Source organism: Meriones unguiculatus, chromosome 1 (genome assembly GCF_030254825.1).
Source record: "Meriones unguiculatus strain TT.TT164.6M chromosome 1, Bangor_MerUng_6.1, whole genome shotgun sequence".
NCBI classification, from domain to species: domain Eukaryota; kingdom Metazoa; phylum Chordata; class Mammalia; order Rodentia; family Muridae; genus Meriones; species Meriones unguiculatus.
Genome location: NC_083349.1, coordinates 179,836,580 through 179,856,773, shown reverse-complemented (window position 1 = coordinate 179,856,773; position 20,194 = coordinate 179,836,580). Strand labels below are relative to the sequence as shown.

At 39.6% G+C, this 20,194-nt stretch overlaps 1 protein-coding gene across 2 annotated transcripts in view; it reads left to right on the top strand.

Annotated features, from left to right (window-relative positions):
* The window catches only part of Cbl (Cbl proto-oncogene), a 90,434-nt gene that overhangs the window by 43,879 nt on the left and 26,361 nt on the right, over positions 1-20,194 (top strand). For both annotated transcript variants that reach the window (XM_021659386.2, XM_060372269.1), the window contains exons 3-6: positions 13,012-13,158; positions 16,950-17,106; positions 19,049-19,170; positions 19,987-20,124. In XM_021659386.2, the coding sequence (XP_021515061.1) occupies positions 13,012-13,158; positions 16,950-17,106; positions 19,049-19,170; positions 19,987-20,124 (564 nt within the window). The remainder of the gene's footprint in view (positions 1-13,011; positions 13,159-16,949; positions 17,107-19,048; positions 19,171-19,986; positions 20,125-20,194) is intronic.

The following is a 20,194-nucleotide window of genomic DNA, read 5'->3' as shown; positions in this document are numbered from 1 at the left end:
TGTGATTTGCCACAGGAATGTGCAGTCACATAATAGTTCCAGTCTTGGTACTTTTGGTTAGAATACAGGCTTGCTGATGCAGGTAGAAAGAGAGACTATGAAGAGACTATGTTCTGCTTACCCAAGTGCCTGTGATACTTTATAAAACTAGAGTGTTATAGAGAAGCATGTGGTGAGTGCCAAGTAGAATGTGCAAAGGCTTTCTCTCCTCACTTTGCTCTAATAGTGCCAGTTAAACGCTGCTCTAAACCGTAATGCCTGTGAGGTCTACAACTGCATTTAAATGAGTGTTACAGAAGCAGCTCAGAAGCTGGCCACAGAATGCCTTTGCCAGCCAGGCCTGCCAGGATGTCTAGTAGCAGCAGAGAGGTTAGCAGCAGCGCTGCCTACCTTCTTACTTCTATTTGCTATGCCCTGAATTTGAATTTTTTCCAGAAATTTTAAGTCTAATGTATTAAATTGTTATAGAAATTGATGGCTCAATGATTAGTAGCACGAGATGCTCTTCCAGGGGACTTGGGTTCAATTCCCAACATGCATATTGTGGTTCACCTGTAACTCTAGTTTTAGATGATGTGATACTCTTTTTTTGGCCTCCTCAGGCACTAAGCATTCACTTTTTACACAGATATATATGCAGGCAAAGCACCCATGCATATAAAATAAAAATAAATTTAAAAATTAAAATGAGCTTTTGTAGGGAATGATCAGTAAAATTCTTTTGAAAAACTGTCACTAGCCATCGGTGGTGGCACATGCTTTTAATCTCAGCACTCTAGAGGCAAGGCAGATAGATAGCTGAACTGAAGTCCAGCCTGGTCTACAGAGTGAATAACAGGATAGCCAAGGCTACACAGAGAAACTCTATCTCTAAATAAATAAAACAAACATAAAAATTGTCACTAGTGATGTCTGTGGATGTCTGTATTTTCATACACACACACACACACACACACACACACACACACACACACGGTGTTTATGAAGAATAGTAAATGAGTTTAGTAACTGTATTTAAGAGTATTAGCAGATGGACTGACCAGGCTGTTTTTAGCAGTATCAACATATTCACAAATGTCTTTCTATCCCTTTTACCTCAACCCAAGTTTGCCTGTGAGTTGCTGACATGTTAACATCTTTGAGACCTTTCACAGTGACACCTTTGCATGTAGTCTCTCTATTTGCACACTGATTCCTATGGAGATACAATTTCTTCCTTAATTTTGTTACTGTAACACAGTGGTAATGATCTTGCCATTGAAATTGACTATTGCCTTGAAATTTTTTTGCCTTGAACTTTTGCCTCTTTTTTTTTTTTTTAATCTATGAAATGACAATGAAAAAAACTGGTATAAGTTTATGGTACCTAATAAGCCCTTATTAGCTTTTAGTGCTTCTAACCCTTCCAGAGGACCTGAGTTCTGTCCCCAGAACCCATGCCTGGCTGCTCACAACTCCTTATAACTCCATCTCTAAGGATTCCAGTATCCTATTCTGGTCCCTTTGGACACCTGAACACATACAGCATATACTCTCACACACATACACTTAAAAATAAATCTTAAAATATATGAACTTTTGTCTGGGGAGTTAGCTTAGTGAAAGTCTTGTCCTAGCATGCCAAGAGGTTGTGTCTGTGGTCCCTGGCATGTAGTAAGAAATTTTGGTTTCCTTAAAAACACAGAAATGCACGCTGGGGTTGGCTACCCAGAGGCTATTTAAGCTGTGGGCTGGCTTTCCCCAGGGTCCCATGATTGTTCAAGGTTCCTGAATAAACTGCATTGAAAAAAAAAAAAAAAAAAAAAACAACACAGAAATGTTATCATAGTATGTTTTTGTTTTAATACCAGATGTTGGATATGGGGCTGCTTCGGATTGTCCACAGCAGCTGACAATCATTTGCCTCATGCTCTAGCAGGTGTGTGATTTTGCCAGCTGAGGATGGTTTACATTTGCAATTCTGGGGATTCTTCAGAGGGTATATAGATGCCAGAGCCCTGAGAGAGTTGGCAGCTGCTGCTCCCCCTGTTGCTGCTGGTCTCTGTTGCTGCTGGTCCCAGTTGCTGTTGATGAATTGCTGGTTGCTGGTTGGAGATATCCTTACAAATCAAATTTGCCCCAAGGAACTTGACCACCCCTATTCAGCAGGAAGTAGTTTAATGATGTTGATGCCCCCTTTCCCCTCTTAACTTTCTTTCTCTCCTACCTAGTGTTGGGGGGGGGGGTGTTGGAAAGGATAGGGTACAAGAGGTGGGAAAAAGAACCCAATAAAGTAGCCAGAAAGTCTGGCTATACCGGCATGGGGAAAAAGATGTAGTTCTATTGTTATATTGTTTAAGAATACCCTCTCTCCAGTTGTACAGGCTCATTTAGGCTCTTCTCTCCTCAGTCACACTTGGTTTCTGCACTGTCTTATTTTATGGCTTCCGTACCTTTTTTCAACAGTATTCTACTAAATCATCTCTCTGCTTTTGTGAGTTTCTCTTTATCTTGCATATAGCTGTCATTTACAGCCTTGAAACAGATCTTACTTCCCAGTTTCAACTGTTAATGATACCCTACTGCATTTGTGAAATCCCTTACTCCTTTAATTTTTAGTTTTATCCTGCTACTGTGATTATGCTGTTGTCATGTGGTATGACTGTAAGCTGCATCATACTGCCCAGCCTCTCCCTGGTCTGCTGAAATAGAGTGTTCACTTTGCTTGGGCTCCTTTCCCATATTGTCTATAGAAATCCCATGCATTCTTTCAAGTCGAAGAGGCTTCCTAAGTTACACAAAATTATGCAGTATATGTGTGGCCCGTTACTCTAAATTCATGATGAGATGGCCTTGATGATGAAAATTCTCTGGCTTTGATTCATTCTCCCAGATTCAGACTAATTTAAAAGTTCCACATTTTTTCCCCCAATCTTTGGGGACAGCAAAACTTGGCAGCAGTAGTTAGTTATTATGTGCTTGTTCAGGGAAGTCATGAGTTTAAATAGAAATTGATGCCTAATGTGTTATGTACTTAGGAGTTAAATAATTAATCATAACTGGGTAGACTTTTTACATACTTGATTAGATTCTATTAGAACCATCTCCTGTTCAGTGTAATTTGTTTTGTCTGTATATTTTTTATTTTGTAAGTGCATGCCATTAATAGTCTTAAAAAATGCTTCCTTGTTTGTCCTTTGTGGAAGGAGGTTATGAGTTATAAGTCTTTGCCCAAAAGCATGTGCTATACTGCTTAGTGTTGAGTAGTCTACTTTAAGATGGTAGACTGCTAGAGGAAACAAAATGGATGAGAGGTAAGTATATGGAAACTGCTCTCTTTATAACCATTTTGAAAATTGTTTCAAAAATTCAGGTCATTTACAAATGAGCAAGACCTAGCTATAGCAGAAAGAGTGTGATACACTTTCTGCTTCTACCCCTGAGGAATTTTCATCCAAATGGTGGAAGGAAGACAGTTACTACAGAGCAGGGCATGACAGAACCCATGAACAATCTGAACAAGATGTTATAATTTGTTCAGAAGCAGAGAATAGACATTTAATATAGATGGGTAACCTTTCTCTTCCTCCTATCCAAGGAGGTAAGATTTGAGAATGTTGAAGAACAGGCAGGGTTTCCATAACCATAGTCACTGGAAGGGAAAACACTTCGTAGTAGAGATCCCCAGCTCTCGAATCACAGAGAGCATCTCTGACACTCTAGTTACTAACAAGCTCACGGAAAGACTGGGTATGCCTCAGTGTGGAGTATTTTCTTGCACAAGACTGTGGGTTAGATCTCTAGCACTAAAAAGGAAAAAGTTGACCACACAGAGAGGCATATATTATTATTCATGTCCTATCACATGAAAGGCGTGGGCTTAGAAAGAGGGAATGTTTGGGGAGAATATTGAATATTGTTGTTTAGGAAGGTGAGTTAGGATATGGCCATGAGTACTTTTTGTTGGCTCTTGGCCAGAGTTGCATGTGGAAGGAATAAAGAGGTCAATTCTATATTTTAAGATTCATTTGGGCTGGGTGTGGTGCCACATGCCTTTAATCCTACACACAGGGAGGCAGAGGCAGGTGGATTGCAATGAGTTTGAGGCCAGCCTGGTCTACAAAGCGAGTCCAGGAGACCCCCCCCAAAAAAAAATAATAAAAAGATTCACTTGGGAACTGAAGAGATGGCTCAGTGGTTAAGAACACTTGGTGCTGTTGGAGAGGACCTAATTCAGTTCCCATTATCCACATGTTGGCTAACAGCTATCTGTAACTCCAGTTCCAAGGGACCCTGCTTCTCCTCCTGGCTCCCTCAGGCACTGCATGGACATGGTGCACGTACATGCATTCAGGCAAAACATTCATGTACGTAAAATAATAAATAATTTTGCTGGAGCACTAGCTCAGTTGTGGAGTTCTTACACTCATACACAATTAATTCAATATAAGTATAAAGTATTAAGGGGTTGTTGGAGACTCATGTGAGCTGCTGCTTGCTCTCCTTAGTGAACTGTTAGTGTTTCCTCTGATTAACTGTTACCATATCGTGGGATGGGAGTGTCACACACATTGGACCATGAGTATGACATTATATATACTCCTTTAGTTTGTTCTGTTTTTTTCCAGACAGCCCTGGCTGTCTTGGAACTCATTCTGTAGACCAGGCTGGCCACAAACTCAGAGATCCTGCCTCTGCTGGGATTAAAGGTGAGCACCACCATGCCCGGCTGGTATTAGGTATAATTAATGGGGAAAAATCATAGGTGTTTTTAAGTATATTGATTGAGAAGTCCTTTCATAGTTTATTTTATATTCATATGTATTTCTCTGTGTGTGGTTTTGGGATATGGTTTTGCTGTATAATTTATAGTGGCTGCTTTTCAAGTAGGGATCCTTTTGTTTTAGCAAGTGCTAGGGTGTAACAGATGTGTGCCATAACTCCAGGCTCTTTCTCTTTAAAGAACAACTTTAGTAGATAAGAGTTAAGCAGTACTTGATTAACTTCCTGTTGAGAGGAGTTCCATGATAACTATTTTTAAAGTTGGTTACTGTGTGCTGAGTGGAGGATGCTGCTGTTGAACTCAATAATTCATAACTTGACTGTCTTCTCAGCATGTTCTTAACTGAGCATTCTTAGATGACACTGGTGTTGAGGGTCTTGCTTTGTAATCCTTCCTGCCTCAGCCTTCTAAGTACCGGGATTAAAGCAAATACCACCACACCTGGCAGGTTACATAAATTTTGAAAGAATATTACAGCCACTGAACAATGAGCTACAATTAACTAAATTACTATATTTATTTGTTTGGTTTTATTTACTTATTTATTTACTTACTTACAGATAGGGTCTCACTGTGTAACTCTGACTAGCCTGGGACTCACTATTGTGGACCAGGCTGTTTTTGAACTCATGGAGATCTATCTGCCTTTGCCTCCTGAGTGCTGAGTTTAAAAGCACACAACTGGCTAACTTGCTTTTAATTAATTAATTAGTTAATTAATTAATTAATTTTGTTTTGTTTTTTTGAGACAGAGTTTCTTTGTGTAGCCCTTGCTGTTCTGGACTCATTTTGTAGACCAGGCTAGCCTTGAACTCACAGAGATCCATCCATCTGCCTCTGCCTCTGCTGGGATTACAGGCATACACCACTGCGCCTGCCTTTAACTGAATTTTTTTAAACTACGTTTTTATTTTTTTATTTTTTAATTTTATATGTGTCAGTATGTGCTTGCAAGTGCCATGATGTGTGAAGGTAGGTCAGGAGACATCTTCTGGAGTTGATTCTCTCCACTATGTGGGTCCCAGGGATTGAACTCATGTCATCAGGTTTTAAGTCAAGTGCCTTCCTTTTCCTGCTGAGTTGGCTTGCCAGCCCAAACTACTGCTTTTAAAATAATTTTTCTTTAAAAAAAAAATTAACCTTTAAAAATTTTTTCATCATTTTCAGATGATTCTAATTTGAAATGATTAAGATTATTTTTTAGTATATATATTTAGAAATTGTAAGCTTTCTTTGTTTTTCTCTATTTCTCTATTTCTATTATTATTATTACTATTATTATTATTATTATTATTTTGCTTTTTCTCTTTCAAGACAGGGTTTCTCTGTATAACCCTGGCTATCCTGGACTCTGAAACCAGGCTGGCCTTGAACTCATGGAAATCTGCCTGCTTCTGCCTCCTAAGTGCTAAGATTAAAGGCCTGAGCCACCACACCCAACCAAGAAATTGTAAAATTCTTTAAGCATGCTACTTCTTAGGTTCTTGGGTTTAACAAATCCCTAAGTGGATAACAGCGCTTTAGTATAGCAAATTCATTTTTTCTAGCCTCAGGTAGGATCTATCTAACTATTTCTATAAATAACCTAAGATATTAATTCATTTACATTGTTGACAGGCAAAAAAAATGTACTTTTAATATAATACATTTTTAATTCTTTTTTTTTGTGTGTGTGTGGGTGTGGGTGTGTGTGTTTCTGTGTGTCTGTGTGTGTGCCGTTGCATAGTTGTGAAGGTTTGTCTTTACCTTCTACTTGGTTGAGACAGGATCTGTGTTGTTGGCTACTGCTGGTCTGGAGCCTCTGGGGATTCTCCTGTCTTCATCCTCCACTGACATTACAAATAAGTATGACTATGCTCAGCTTTTTGTGGGTTCTGAGGTTTCAACCTCAGGTCCTACTTACTCTTCCACAGAAAGTACTGTATCCCCTGTGCATCTCCTCAGCATCATTTCTTGATGTAGCTTCTTGCCCTCAGACATTCAAGTATAAGCACTGATGATCATGTGTGTGCTCTTCTGGCTTGGAAAATTAAACTGTTCAAATCTGATCAGATTTCTTTCCCACTCTCAACATGAATAGCATAAATCTACACCTTTTTAGAGATAAAACTATTTGTGCTTCCTCTGATCTCATCTGATGTCTGAGTCTCACAGAGGTTAAAAAAACTGCCTAAGGACACTACATATTAATAGGACAGGAAATAGTTTTGACTCTGGTCTTCTTGACTGTTACTATAAATGTTATGGAGCATTCTTGTCGGTTGGAGAATTATCAAAGGTTTCACAGAGCCATAACCTTGACTGTATGTGACTGCCCTGTTTTCACCACTTAGAGGTCATCGCAATGCTTCCTGTGGAGGATCTTCAATGAACACCTTTCAGCCATCTTTTTCTTCTTGAGATTTATAGCATTTTGGAGGGATGAGGCATTTTCATTGACACGAGAGTGTTACTACTTATCCCTTTTGAAAGGGACAGGGTCTCTCTCTAACGGGCCTTGAATTCAGAGGTCCACCTGCCTCTGCATAGTCACTACATATTTAATTATATTTCTTTGGGGGGGATGTTGGGGATTGTGGTTCAGGACAGAGTTTCTTTGTATAGCCCTGGCTATCCTTGACCTGTCTTATAGACCAGGCTTGGCTCAAACTTAGAGATGCACTTGCCACTGCCTCCCAAGTCCTGGGATTAAAGGCATGCACCACCATGCTGGCCCAACATGGATACTTTTTCTTTCATGATGGCCCTCTCTGAGGAGTGCCTACTCCTAGCACTCTCCACCCTATTTCCTTGAGACAGACTTCTCACTGAGCCCAGAGCAAGGCTGATAGCAAGCAAACCACCTTTCTGTCTTCTTCCCACAGCACTAGTATTAGTGCTGTGTACTGTCATTTCTGGTTTTTTCATGGGGTCTGAACATTTGAACTCAGGTCCTCCTGCGTGCAAGACAAGTGCTCTTAATGTGCTGAGCCATCTCCTTAGCCCTGTATTTTCACTTTCAAAGATAAACAGGAACTGTAATTATTCATTTAATCTTTTAATGTACTTTTGTGATGTTCCTTATTAGATGAAATTATATACAATATAATTGTTACTTTAGACCTAAGGCAGGCAGAATAGAAATAATTATGGGTTTTCTTTTTGATGTTGTTATTTATTTGTTTTTTAATTTTGTTTTTGTTTTGAGACAGGCTCTTAACAGTGTGTAGCATTGGATGGCCTGAAACTTGCTATAGATCATACTGGCCTTGAACTCTGTGGGATCTGTGAGAGGCAGAGCCTGTCTCTCTCTCCCTAGTGCTGAGACAGATTACTTTTGACTTTTTAAAGATTGATTTTTAAAGAAGTGTGATAGGTCTGTAATAAGAGCATTTAAGAGGCTGAGACATGAGGGTTGCTTTGTATTTAAGACCTGCCTGGGTGGTAGGGCACGCCTTTAATCCCAGGCAGAGGCAAGTGGATCTCTGAGTTTAAGGACAGCTTGATCTGCATAGTGAACCCCAGGATAGCCAGGGCTACCTAGTGAGACTCAAAACAAAAAATACAAAAGACCAGTTTGTACTTCATAGTGAATGCCTGGCCAGCCAGGTAAGCCCTTGTCTCACAACCACCACCCTCCCCTGCAAAAAATATTGATACTGGGCTGGGCATGTAGTCCAGCATCAGGATGCTCCCTCTGAAGGCACAAGGCCCTGGGTTTGATCCCAGTACTTAAAAAAAAAAAAAAAAAGAAGAAGCTGGTTTTGAATTTAGAACTTAGCAGTTGATTATGGGGAAGTTGAAAGCTTTAAAGTCAGTTTGCATTTCCTTAGATGTAGGTGGTTGGAGCTAAAAGAAGTACAGAATGACCTTCCTCTAATACTGTTACAGAAAGACTTGTACTTCTTGCAGTTGTTGGGAGTTGCTTCAGAAAGTTCCGTCTTCAACATATTGCAAAATATGGAAGGACTCTGGAGTGTGGGAACTACTGACTGCTGATGGGACTTTGACAAGTACTGCCTACCTAGCCATATCCCCAGATAAGCCATCATGCTTCATCAGTCTGTTTCTGCGTTAGATTCTGCTAATAACACTGCAGACACTAAACCATAAGTCTAAAGCCTTAAAGTCTTATTGGGAAAAATTCCAAATCAGACCTGACCCATGGGTTTTTAGAGACCCACTGTTTCCTCTTGAGAAGTATGATTATGATGCAATCTGCTGATTTTTAAGAAATGTCTGCTGGCTTGGGGAAGAGGGGCTTCATTTTTTAGTAGAAATATGTCTTAAATTGATTTTCAGTAACTATTTTAGTCAGCAGTTTGAACTCATCTTAGGTAGCTGGTGCCATTACATCCTTGTGGTCGATAGCTTTCCTTTTTGTGGCCTACTTAATAGATTTATGAAAGCTTTCTGTCCCATCGTTATTTTGGTTGTATTTTTGTTTCTGATTCTACAGAGTACTATAACTGGTAGATTCTTAGTAGAAAAATAATTTGGAGAGCAAAAGATACCAACATAATAAGAGTCTTTATGTTCTCTCAGGTTCAGCTTAAAGATCACCATTTAGAGAGGCCTTTAAGACCACCTTTGTTGAACAGCCTATACAAAAATTTTCAAAGTAAAACAAAATGGAGCTGGGCATGGTAGCACATGTCTTTTATTCTAGCTCTCTGGAGGTAGAAGCAGGCAGATCTCTGAGACCAGCCTGGTCTACAGACACAAAGAAACCCTGGCACAAAAACTAATTTTTTAAATTTAACAAAAATAAATTTTTTTGTAGAAAAGTAAGATTGGACCTACATAGGACTGTAGTAGCAAGGAATGTTAGAATATTGGTATTAATAATAATATTTTAATACTATTAATAATAGTATTAGAACAATAACAATTCAAAGGAGAATTGATAACATAGTGTCTTCAAACTTGAAAAATCAGATATGAGAATAAAAAAATGAAAGAAGCCAAAAATTCTGAGTTTGTGGGAATTAAGAGATGCCATCATTAAATACAGGCTAGGAGCATGGAGAAACACATTTGAGAAGGATCCTTAATCTGATGGTGATGTTTTCAGGTGTTGGAATTGGTGGAGAAGTAGAAAACTACCAAAGGTCAAGAGAAGGGATTTGTAGGGTGTATAGATATTTTCATATTTTGGTTTTGCTTTTCAAAGATTTATTCTGTGTGTGTGTGTGTGTGGCATGCACGCGTGCCAGTGAGGCTAAAGGCATTGGATTCCCTTGAAACTGGAATTATAGGTGGTTGTAAGCTGCCTTGTGTGGGTGTTGGGATTCAAACTCCAGTTCACTGCATGAGTAGTATGTGCTCATAAATGCTGAGCCATCTCTCCAGACCTATTCAGGGCAGTTTTTGAAGTCCTGATATTATACAGAAAGAGAAGAGAGACTGTTGAGAATGGAAAATAGCAGAAAGTAAATTCTTAGAAAATACCTCGAAGGGTTTGGAATAAAAACTAATGACAGTCTGTATACCTAAAGAAGCTAAACAAGAAGGAGGACCCCGGGGTAAGATGATCAATCCTCACTTAGACAAACGGGATGGACATTGGAAGTAGGAGAAAACAAGGACAGGACAGGAGCCTACCACAGAGTAGGTAGAGCCTCTGAAAGACTCTACCTAGCAGTGTTTCAATGCAGATGCTGAGACTCATAACCAAACATTGGCAAACATTGGGTAGAGTACAGGGAATCATATGAAAGAAGGGGCCGTTAGTAAGACCTGGAGAGGATAGGAGCTCCACAAGGACCAAATATATCTGGGGTCTTTTCTGTGACTGTTTCTCCAACCACGGACCATGCATGGATATAATCTAAAACCCCTGCTCAGATGTAGCCCATGACAGCTCGGTATCCAAGTAGGTTCCCTAGTAAGGGGAACAGGGACTATTTCTGACATGAACTCAGTGGCTAGCTCTTTCACACACACACACACACACACACATACACACACACACTCACACTCAAACTCACACACACGCACACACACTCCTCCCCCCTGAGGGGTGAGCAGCCTTGCTAGGCTACAGAGGCAGACAGTGCAGCCAGTCCTGAAGAGACCTGATAAGCTAGGGTCAGATGGAAGAGGAAGACCTCCCTTATCAGTGGACTTAGAGAGAGGAATGGGAGGAGATGAGGGAGGAAGGGTGGGATTGGAAGGGGGCTACAGCTGGGATACAAAGTAAATAAACTGTAATTAATATAAAAAATAAAAATTTAATTAAAAAAACTAATGACAGAAACAAACAGAATCAAGAGAGAACAACGAGGAGAACCAAGTTTTGTTTTCAGAAAGAATTGAGATGCAAATCTGGTTCTTCTCCCCCACCCCCACCCCACTCCTCAAGTGGAAAGAAAAGCTCTGTTGCAACCTCAAAATATGACAGACAGTTATCCTTCAGTATGGTGAAGGATTGGTTCCAGGACTCCAGTTGATAACCATGTCTGCAGATGTGTAACATGGCAAAATATTTGCATAGAACCTATTAGTGTACTCCTGTATACTTTTAAAACACAATTTAAAGATTTATTTATGTGTGTAAATGCTTTGCCTTCATGTGTATATTTGCACGACTGGTGTGCCTGGTGTCCATGGAAGCCAGAAAAAGATAAGCATTTCCTGAAATGAGTTAGGCAGTTGTTAGCTGGCATGTTTAGATTCTGGGAACTGAACCTAGGTTTTTTGCAAAAGAAACCAGTACCTTTTTTTTTTTTTAATCCTTCTCATACAGTATATTCTGATCAGTTTCCCCTCCCTCCACTCTTCCCAATTCCCCGAAACACCTTCTATCTCCTTCAGATCAACTGCTCCGCTGTTTTCTTTTAGAAAGGTACAGGCCTCCCAGAGATACCAGTTGAACACAGCATAACAAGATGCAATACGACTAGGCACGAACCCTCATGTCAAGGCTGGATGAGGCAGCCCGGTAGAAGGGAAAGGGTCCCAAAAGCAGGCAAGAATCAGAGTCATCTGCTTCTACTGTTAGGAGTTACACAAATAATGCCAAACTAAACAACCATAATGAATATGCAGAAGAACTATAGCACAGCCCAACAACCATAATGAATATGCAGAAGAACTATAGCACAGCCCCATGCAGGCTCCATGATTGCCAGTTGAGTCTCTGTGAGCACCTATGTATTAGGCCCTGCTTAGTTGATTCTGTGGGCTATGTTCTCGTAGAGCCCAGAGTTTTCAAGTCAGAGTCGATTTATGCTGCATTTATTTTACCTAGGAAAGACAAAATGTGCTTGATGGTGACCCTCTAGTATAGTGTAACAGAAGAAAATGTCTTTTAACAAAGCTTTTTATAGGACATTAGTAATTAGTCATGGTTTGAGATTTTATAGTCAGTCAAGTTAAATAACAAGAATATAGAGTTGAGTACATAAATAAAAAATTATTAGGACAAGGGAAAGGTCAAATTGTAGTTAGTTTGGTATTTAGTAGTATCTAAAACATCTAGATCCTGTTCTTTGTGATGCTGATATTAAAAATAACAAGGACAGTCTGACCAAATTAGAGGTATCACCTGTGTGAAATTGGTTAAATCACATCCATTAAATAGAGGTTACTAGAACAAAGTTAATTGTTAAGAACAGTGATAGTATATGCGCATATTTGCTTTGGATGTTAACACTTCATTTTTGGCAAAAAGCAGTGGTTTAATAAAATTTAGAAATTTTTCACAAAATCTGGGATTAGTGAATATATTTGTTAGGTCTGGATAGCTATTATTAATATTTTTATCTTGGATTAATTACCTAGTGAGTATTTTTTTTAAAATCTGAGGTAGGTTTCTGCAGAGCAGGAACTCCCACATTAACACTGCCTTTCTTTTGTGATTGTGTGGTTATGGCTGTGCAAGTCCCTGCATTTGCGTGGTGCTCACTCTTACCTGGCACCCTAAAGGATATCTGTCCTTGTTAGATTAAGCTCACACTGTTGACTGGGCTTCTTCTTCACTATATGACATTTATTTGAATAGAGAGAGAGATGGGAGACGTTAGATTTTCTTCTTTCATTTGTTGCTAGAACAAAATAATTTCTGAAGGCCTTCCTGCTTTACATACAGAACAGTAGCTGTTGTCAAAAACACAATTCCTTCCTCTCCTAGTTTGGTGTATTTTTTAGTATGATTGACCAAAAATTATAAATTCATTTTCATGTTAGTTTACATTGTTATGGTGAATTTGGTGTACTTAAAGTATCAGCAGTCTATTTGTTAATTATTGTACTTTGATCATTTGTAGGCGAAACCTAACCAAACTATCCCTGATCTTCAGCCACATGCTGGCAGAACTGAAAGGCATCTTTCCAAGCGGACTCTTTCAAGGAGACACTTTTCGGATTACTAAAGCAGATGCTGCAGAGTTTTGGAGAAAAGCTTTTGGAGAAAAGTAAGTCTCTAACTGATGAACCTTAGGTATTAAAAGCTAAAGCTTATATTAGGAGATATTTGTTTAGAATTTTAGATTATGAAATATTTAAAACACAGTGGGTCAGCAAGATGCCTCAGCAGGTAACGTGCCTGCCGCACAAACCTGATAATCTGAATTCGATCCCAGGAACCTGTGTAAAGGTGGAAGGAGAGAACTGATTCCACAATGTTTCTTCTGATATTTACATCTGCACCATGGCACTTGTACCCTGCACTCACATATAAACACGTACCAACAACAATAACAATAATATTTTTAAAAATTCTTCCATTTTGTTTTTGTTTTTCGTAACACGGTTTTTCTGTGTAATAGCCCTGGCTATTCCAAAACTCACTTTGTAGAGCAGGCTGGCCTTGAACTCACAGAGATCCGCCTACCTTTGTTTCCAAGTGCTAGAGTTAAAGATGTGCACCACCACACCAGGCCAATTTAAAAAAAAACAAAAAAAAAAAAACCTGGGATGAAGATACATGGTTATAATCCCAGCACTTGAGATGAAGATAGGAAGATGAGATTTAGCCAGCCTGGGCAATATGAGACTCCCTTCTCCAAAACAAAATAAATAAGAATATTTAAAACATGGGAAAGCTTCCAGATGGTGGTGGCATACACCTTTAATCACAGCACTCAGGAGGCAGAGGCAGTCTACAGAATGCATTGCAGGGCAGCCAGGGTTACACAGAGATACCCTGTCTTGAAATAATATAATATAATTATAATATAATATAATTAATATAATATATAAAATAAAAATAAAATAAAATAAAATAAAAACAAAATAGAACATGGACAAAGTTTGGGGGAAATGGACATGTGTTTATTTCTTTTTGAGACAGGGCTTCTTTGTGTAGTCCTGGCTGTCTGGAACTCAGTAGATTGCCTCTAACTCCTGGAGTGCTGAGATTAAAAGTGTGTGCCACTATGCCCAGCTTTTTCCAGTATATTTTTAACTTTGTATTGATTCTTTGTGAATTTCACATCATGCGCTCCAGTTTTACTTATCTCCTTGTTTCTTTGTGTGCACCCTCTACCCTTGCAACTCTACCCACCTCCAAAGGGAAAAAATCTCATCGTGGCAGCTATAGTGTGCCACACAGCATACCCTTTTGTCCACACATCTTTGCTTACAAACGTTCATTGCAACGAGTCATGGGTCTGCTTTAGACCTGGGTTCTGCTGCATTATCAATACTGGATCCTCACTGTGACTCCTCTGGGATATCCTGTTGTTGCCCTGTGTTAAGGAGATTCTGCAGCTTTTGATCTGCAGGACCAGGCCCTTCATGTGCGCCAGCAGTTTATAGATGGGGTAAATATTGGGGTGGGCCATCTCAAAACCCTGGGTCTGGGCCTGGTGGTAGCAGAGTTGCTCAGCTAGCTAGTTCACTCAGTACCACACCCGGCCAGGGCCAGGGCCAGGGCCAGGGCCAGGGCCAGGGCCAGGGCCAGGGCTAGCTCCAGCTCGCCTGCCCCTACGCCACCAGGGCCAGCTCTACTGTGCTGCCCAGGCAAAGTATGGGCGCACTTTCTGAGTGTTTCTGTTCTTTTAACCTCAGTGGCAGACAGGCTGGGACTTCACCATGGCCTCAGGTGGCATGGCAGGCTACTTAAATCAGGCTGTTCCTCTCTCCCTCCTGTCTCCTGTTTTGCCTTTTTTTTCCTTACTACTCAAAGGGTTCCACTTCTCTTTCTCTCTCATCTCTCCACCACATATTTGCACATTGTAGTGGCTCCAGCTGCAGGTGGGCCTCTGGGTATCTTTCTGCTTTCTGTAATCTTTAAAGAAATAAAACTGTAATTTCGATAAAGTCCATGTTCTTTGATTGAATAGTCTTCCTTTTTTTCTCCCTGTATTCTGTTAATATGCATTTATATTTCAAATTATTGGTTTAAAATTTTTTTAACTATGTGTATATTATGTGTTTATACATGTGAATGCAGTATCCACAGAGATTAGAGAGGGTGTCAGATCTCCTGGAGTTGGGGTTATAGGTGGTTGGTTGTGGGTTGCTGGATGTGGGTTCTGTGATGTTGAACTTTGGTCTTAGGTAAGCAGTACCTGATGCTTATACTGAGCCATCTCTTCAGCCCCACATTTCCAATTATTTGCTGTTTCAAAGAGTGATCAGTATCATAATTGCTTTAATAAGTGAGTTTCTTCTTAATTACATGGCTAAGAATGTTATTGGTAAGTCAGAGGGTCTGACTCTTGCCCCCCCCCCACTACTGTTACCTAATTGCTTTTCAAATTGGTTTGTATAAATTTGTTTTTGTTGTTGTGGTAGTGGTTGGTTGTTTTGTTTGTTTTACCATTAGAACAGTTTTTTTTTGTTTTGTTTTGTTTTTAAAGATTTATTTATTTATTTTATGTATATAAGTGACAGACAAGGGCACCAGATCACTTTATAGATGGTTGTGAGCCACCATGTGGTTGCTGGGAATTGAACTCAGAACCTCTGGAAGAGCAAACAGTGCTCTTCCACTGAGCCATCTCTCCAGCCCCTGTTAGAACAGTTTTATTCAGAGTTTTGGGGAAAGGTTGGAGAAGTCCACGCTGTCTGCTGACCTCCGCAGGGAAGATCTTAAAAAGGTTCCTGTTGCTAAGAGATTTTTTTTTGGGGGGCGGGGAGTGTTTTTCAATACAGGGTTTCTTTGTAGCCCTGACTGTCCTCGAACTTGCTCTGTAGACTAGACTGACTTCAAACTCAGATCCGCCTGCCTCTGCCTCCCAAGTGCTGTTAAGAGTTCCAGGATTAGAGTCATAGTTCAGTACATCATGTGCTAAAATGATCCATGCCATGAATTTAGTCCCTAGCAGTGAAAATAAAATAGATAGATAGGTAGGTAGGTAGGTAGGTAGATAGATAGATAGATAGATAGATAGATAGATAGATAGATAGATAGATAGATACTACTAAAAAAATGCTAATACTCAGCCAGGCGTGATAGCTCACACCTATAATTCCAGCACTTGGGAAGCAGAGGCAGGATGTTTGAGACCAGACAATAATAGAAAAGTTCTTGGTCAACTTTTCCCCAAAAAAACAAGCAAACAAAACCTACTAATGTTTGAGCAAGAATTATGGAGCTTATACTGCTTGTCTGACATGCATAAGGCCTTGGTTTGATTCCCAGCACCACAAAAATAAAATTAAATTGCATAATGTTATATCACATAAAATGTGGACTGATTATGATTTTCAAAGCTAGGAGAGGTGACAACATACTAAATTTAGTCCCAGCACTTGGGAGACAGAGACAGGTGAATCTCTATGGGTTCCAGGCCAGCATGGTCTACATAGTGAGACTCCTTCACCTAAGAAAAATTTGGTATAATAGTCTGCACCTCTCCTCTTAGCATGGTGAGGCGAGGCTGAGGAAGAGGATAGAAAGATCAAGACTGACCAAGGTCCCCATGATAAAACCATGTTAAAATAAGGCATGACCTCATCTTCCTTCTGTGCTTCTAGGGTAGAACAAATTCTGTAGAGAGATGAGAAAGGAATCAGTATGTGACATTTTTGGCTACAGAATTGTAGAAAACCATTTCTGTTACTCATTAGGAAGTTAACAAGCACATCCTTTTATTTCCTTCTTTCTATTCCCAGTCTAAATATAACTTGGCTTCTGTGAGAGAATTGCTGTTATTATTGGGAGCTTAATGTAGTTTGCTTGCCATTGTTTAATGGCAGTAATGTCTACAGTTACGTGTTCTCTCTTTGTGCCTTCTCTCGCCCCATCCTACCCCAGGACAATAGTCCCTTGGAAGAGCTTTCGACAGGCCCTTCATGAAGTGCATCCCATCAGTTCTGGGCTGGAGGCCATGGCTCTGAAGTCCACTATTGATCTGACCTGCAATGATTATATTTCTGTTTTTGAATTTGATATCTTTACACGACTGTTTCAGGTAGGATTCTAAAGTCATTGACTAACCTGGTGCTATTTTTTTGAAGACAAAACACCTTTAAAAGCAAAAAAGGTAAAAGCTGAGTATGGTGGCTTGCAATTATAATTCTATCACTTAGGTATTTGAGGGAGGAAGGTTGCTGAGTTCAAGGCCAGCCTGGGGGACAGAGTGAGTTAGAAGCAAGCTAACAGCATTTGCTGCTTCTGCAGAAGAACCTTGTTCAGTTCTCATGGTGACTTGGAACTATCTCTAACTCTAGTTCTGGGTGATAGAAAGCCCTGTTCTGATCTCTGTGGCCATCACACATGCATGTAGTACATATACTTATTGAAAGCAAAATACTCCTACACATAAAATAAAATAAATACAATCTAAAAATATTTTGTTTCAGAAACTTGTAACCAAAAGAAAGATTAAATATATATATAAATATAAATACAGATGTATACATATATTAATAGTAGCTGGACATGACGGCATATTTCCTGTAATAGCAGCACATGGGAAGCTGAGGTAGGAAAATGACAGATCAGCTACCCTGATCCACAGGGTACGTTCCAGCCCCAGGCGGATACATAGATACATCTGAAACAAAATGAAATTTGAGGATGGCTATAATGGGGGCTGGAGAGATGGCTCAGAGGTTAAGAGCATTGGCTGCTCTTCCAAAGGTCCTGAGTTCAATTCCCAGCAACCACATGGTGGCTCATAACCATCTATAATGTGATCTGGTGTCCTCTTCTGGTATGAAGACACATACGCAGACAGAGTACACTTCTACACAAAATAAATAAATAATCTTTAGAAAGTGGCTATAATTTTTGTTCTCCTGTCTTTTTTGCTGTTACTCTTGACCATTCTTTGGCATTATGTTAATGTCACAGCTGTCAGAAATGGACATTGTTATCCCTTTGGGGTGGGTAGGTGGTGGCAGAAATAGAGTTTATTAAGAACAAGGGAGTGGATTGGGGAAGGAAGAGAAACTGCATTTGGAATATAATATATGAGAGAAGAACAAATCAAAAGAAATGCAAATATTATCACAAGTTTAATGCCAATTAAAAGAAATCATCCCTACTTTGGATATTTAAATTTATATAGTGAGCCTTTCTTTGAGGACCAAAATCCTTGAGAAGGTGATATGTGTTCAGAAGAGACCCTGTACCCAGTGTCTTCTGGATAAAAACTGTATGTAAATACAAATGTTATCCAATAAATTTGAGAAATGCTTGGAAAAGAAGAAGAAGAAGGAAGGAAGGAAGACAGGGAAAGAGGCATTCCCAAGAATAGAAGTGAACTTGAAAGTTGGGAAAGGTCCTAGGTTCAAAGGCCTATGCCTATTTTCTTTTATTTCTTTGATGTCAGTTTCCAACTTTTTTTTTTCTATTGCCCATTTCTCTCTCTCTCTCTCTCTCTCTCTCTCTCTCTCTCAGACAAAATCTTATGTGGCCCAGGGTAGACTCAAGGTTGCTATGTAGCCAAGGCTAGCCTTGAATTCCAGATCCATCTGTTTCTACCCCCAAAGTGTTGGGATTACAGTTTGTACCACCATGCCTGGCTTCCCATCCCATTCTAGAGTTAATCTTAAAATGCATTAGTACTTCAATGTGTGTGTGCCAGCTTGAATAAATATTCATTAAAGAGCTTAATAATTGCATATAGGCCCTATTCTGTTTTTCTGTGTTTTGTCATAATACTGGTTGGAGGTGCTGTGTAATTTGTGTGTGTGTGTGTGTGTGTGTGTGGTCTTCTCCCTATACAAGGCAGCTTGTATTTTTAGCTCTCCCAAATATATTTGTCTTCCCATAGAATGACAGTAGAGAATTTGTGACAAACTGAATTTATAATTGAGAGTTGGAAGTTTTTTTTTTGTTCTTCATTGTTCTAAGGCTGGTTGTATGTCTGAGCCAAATGGTCTGTGATTGATCTTTTATTTCTTTAGCCCTGGTCTTCTTTGCTCAGAAATTGGAATAGCCTTGCTGTAACTCACCCTGGTTACATGGCTTTCCTGACATATGATGAAGTGAAAGCACGGCTTCAGAAGTTCATTCACAAACCTGGCAGGTCAGTGCCTTGAAGCAAAGGGGTTTGTTCTCCTGAATTTCATTCTCATGACTTATCTTAGAATTGGAGGAAAGTCATCTTTTATTGGTTCTCCAGTGGCCCAGATTTAGGGATAGGATTGACATCTATCAGGGGAATTGACTTAATCATATCCTGTGATTTAGTTAAAAATTTTTTTTTTTTTTTAAGACAGGGTTTCTCTATGTGGCCTTGGCTGTTCTGGACTCACTTTGTAGACCAGGCTGCTCATGAACTCACAACAATCTGCTTGCCTCTGCCTCCCTGAGTTCTGGGATTATAGGTATGCTCCACTGTGCCCGGCTCAGTAAATGTTTTTATGTCAGTTTAGAATGGGGTTTATGCTGGGTGCTTGGAGTGCCAGTACACAGGAGCTTGGAAGACTGAAGCAGGTGGTTTGAGACCAAACAGAAACATATTATAAACACTGTCTCTAAAAGATAGAATACAGAGGATTAGATGGCTTTTGCTTCTATTCTGGTATCTTTAGAGAAGTTGATTTATTTATTTATTTTTTTAAGTTGGAGATTGAACCCAGAGCTACAGGCATACTAAGTATTCCATCTTCCCCTAAACTGTCCCCCAGGCCCTTGAAAAAGTTACTTTAAATTCTTTTCAAGTTAGCATACAAAGAAACAGTTTTATTATTACATTTTCATACACACTTTGTTTTTATTCATATTCATCCTTTCCCCTTAAAGAAGTTATTCTTAGTGTTCTTTTTTGATTTTGTCTCTGTCTTGTCCTCTATCTAATACCAGCATATATATTGAAACTTCTGGTAATCTCTGTTCACAGTTACATCTTCCGGCTGAGCTGTACTCGTTTGGGTCAGTGGGCTATTGGGTACGTTACTGCTGATGGGAACATTCTGCAGACAATCCCACATAATAAACCACTCTTCCAAGCACTGATTGATGGCTTCAGGGAAGGCTTGTGAGTATCACTGCTTTCTATCTTCTTTTAGAACTTAGGATCTGGGGGACTCCAGTACCTCCTCATTCAG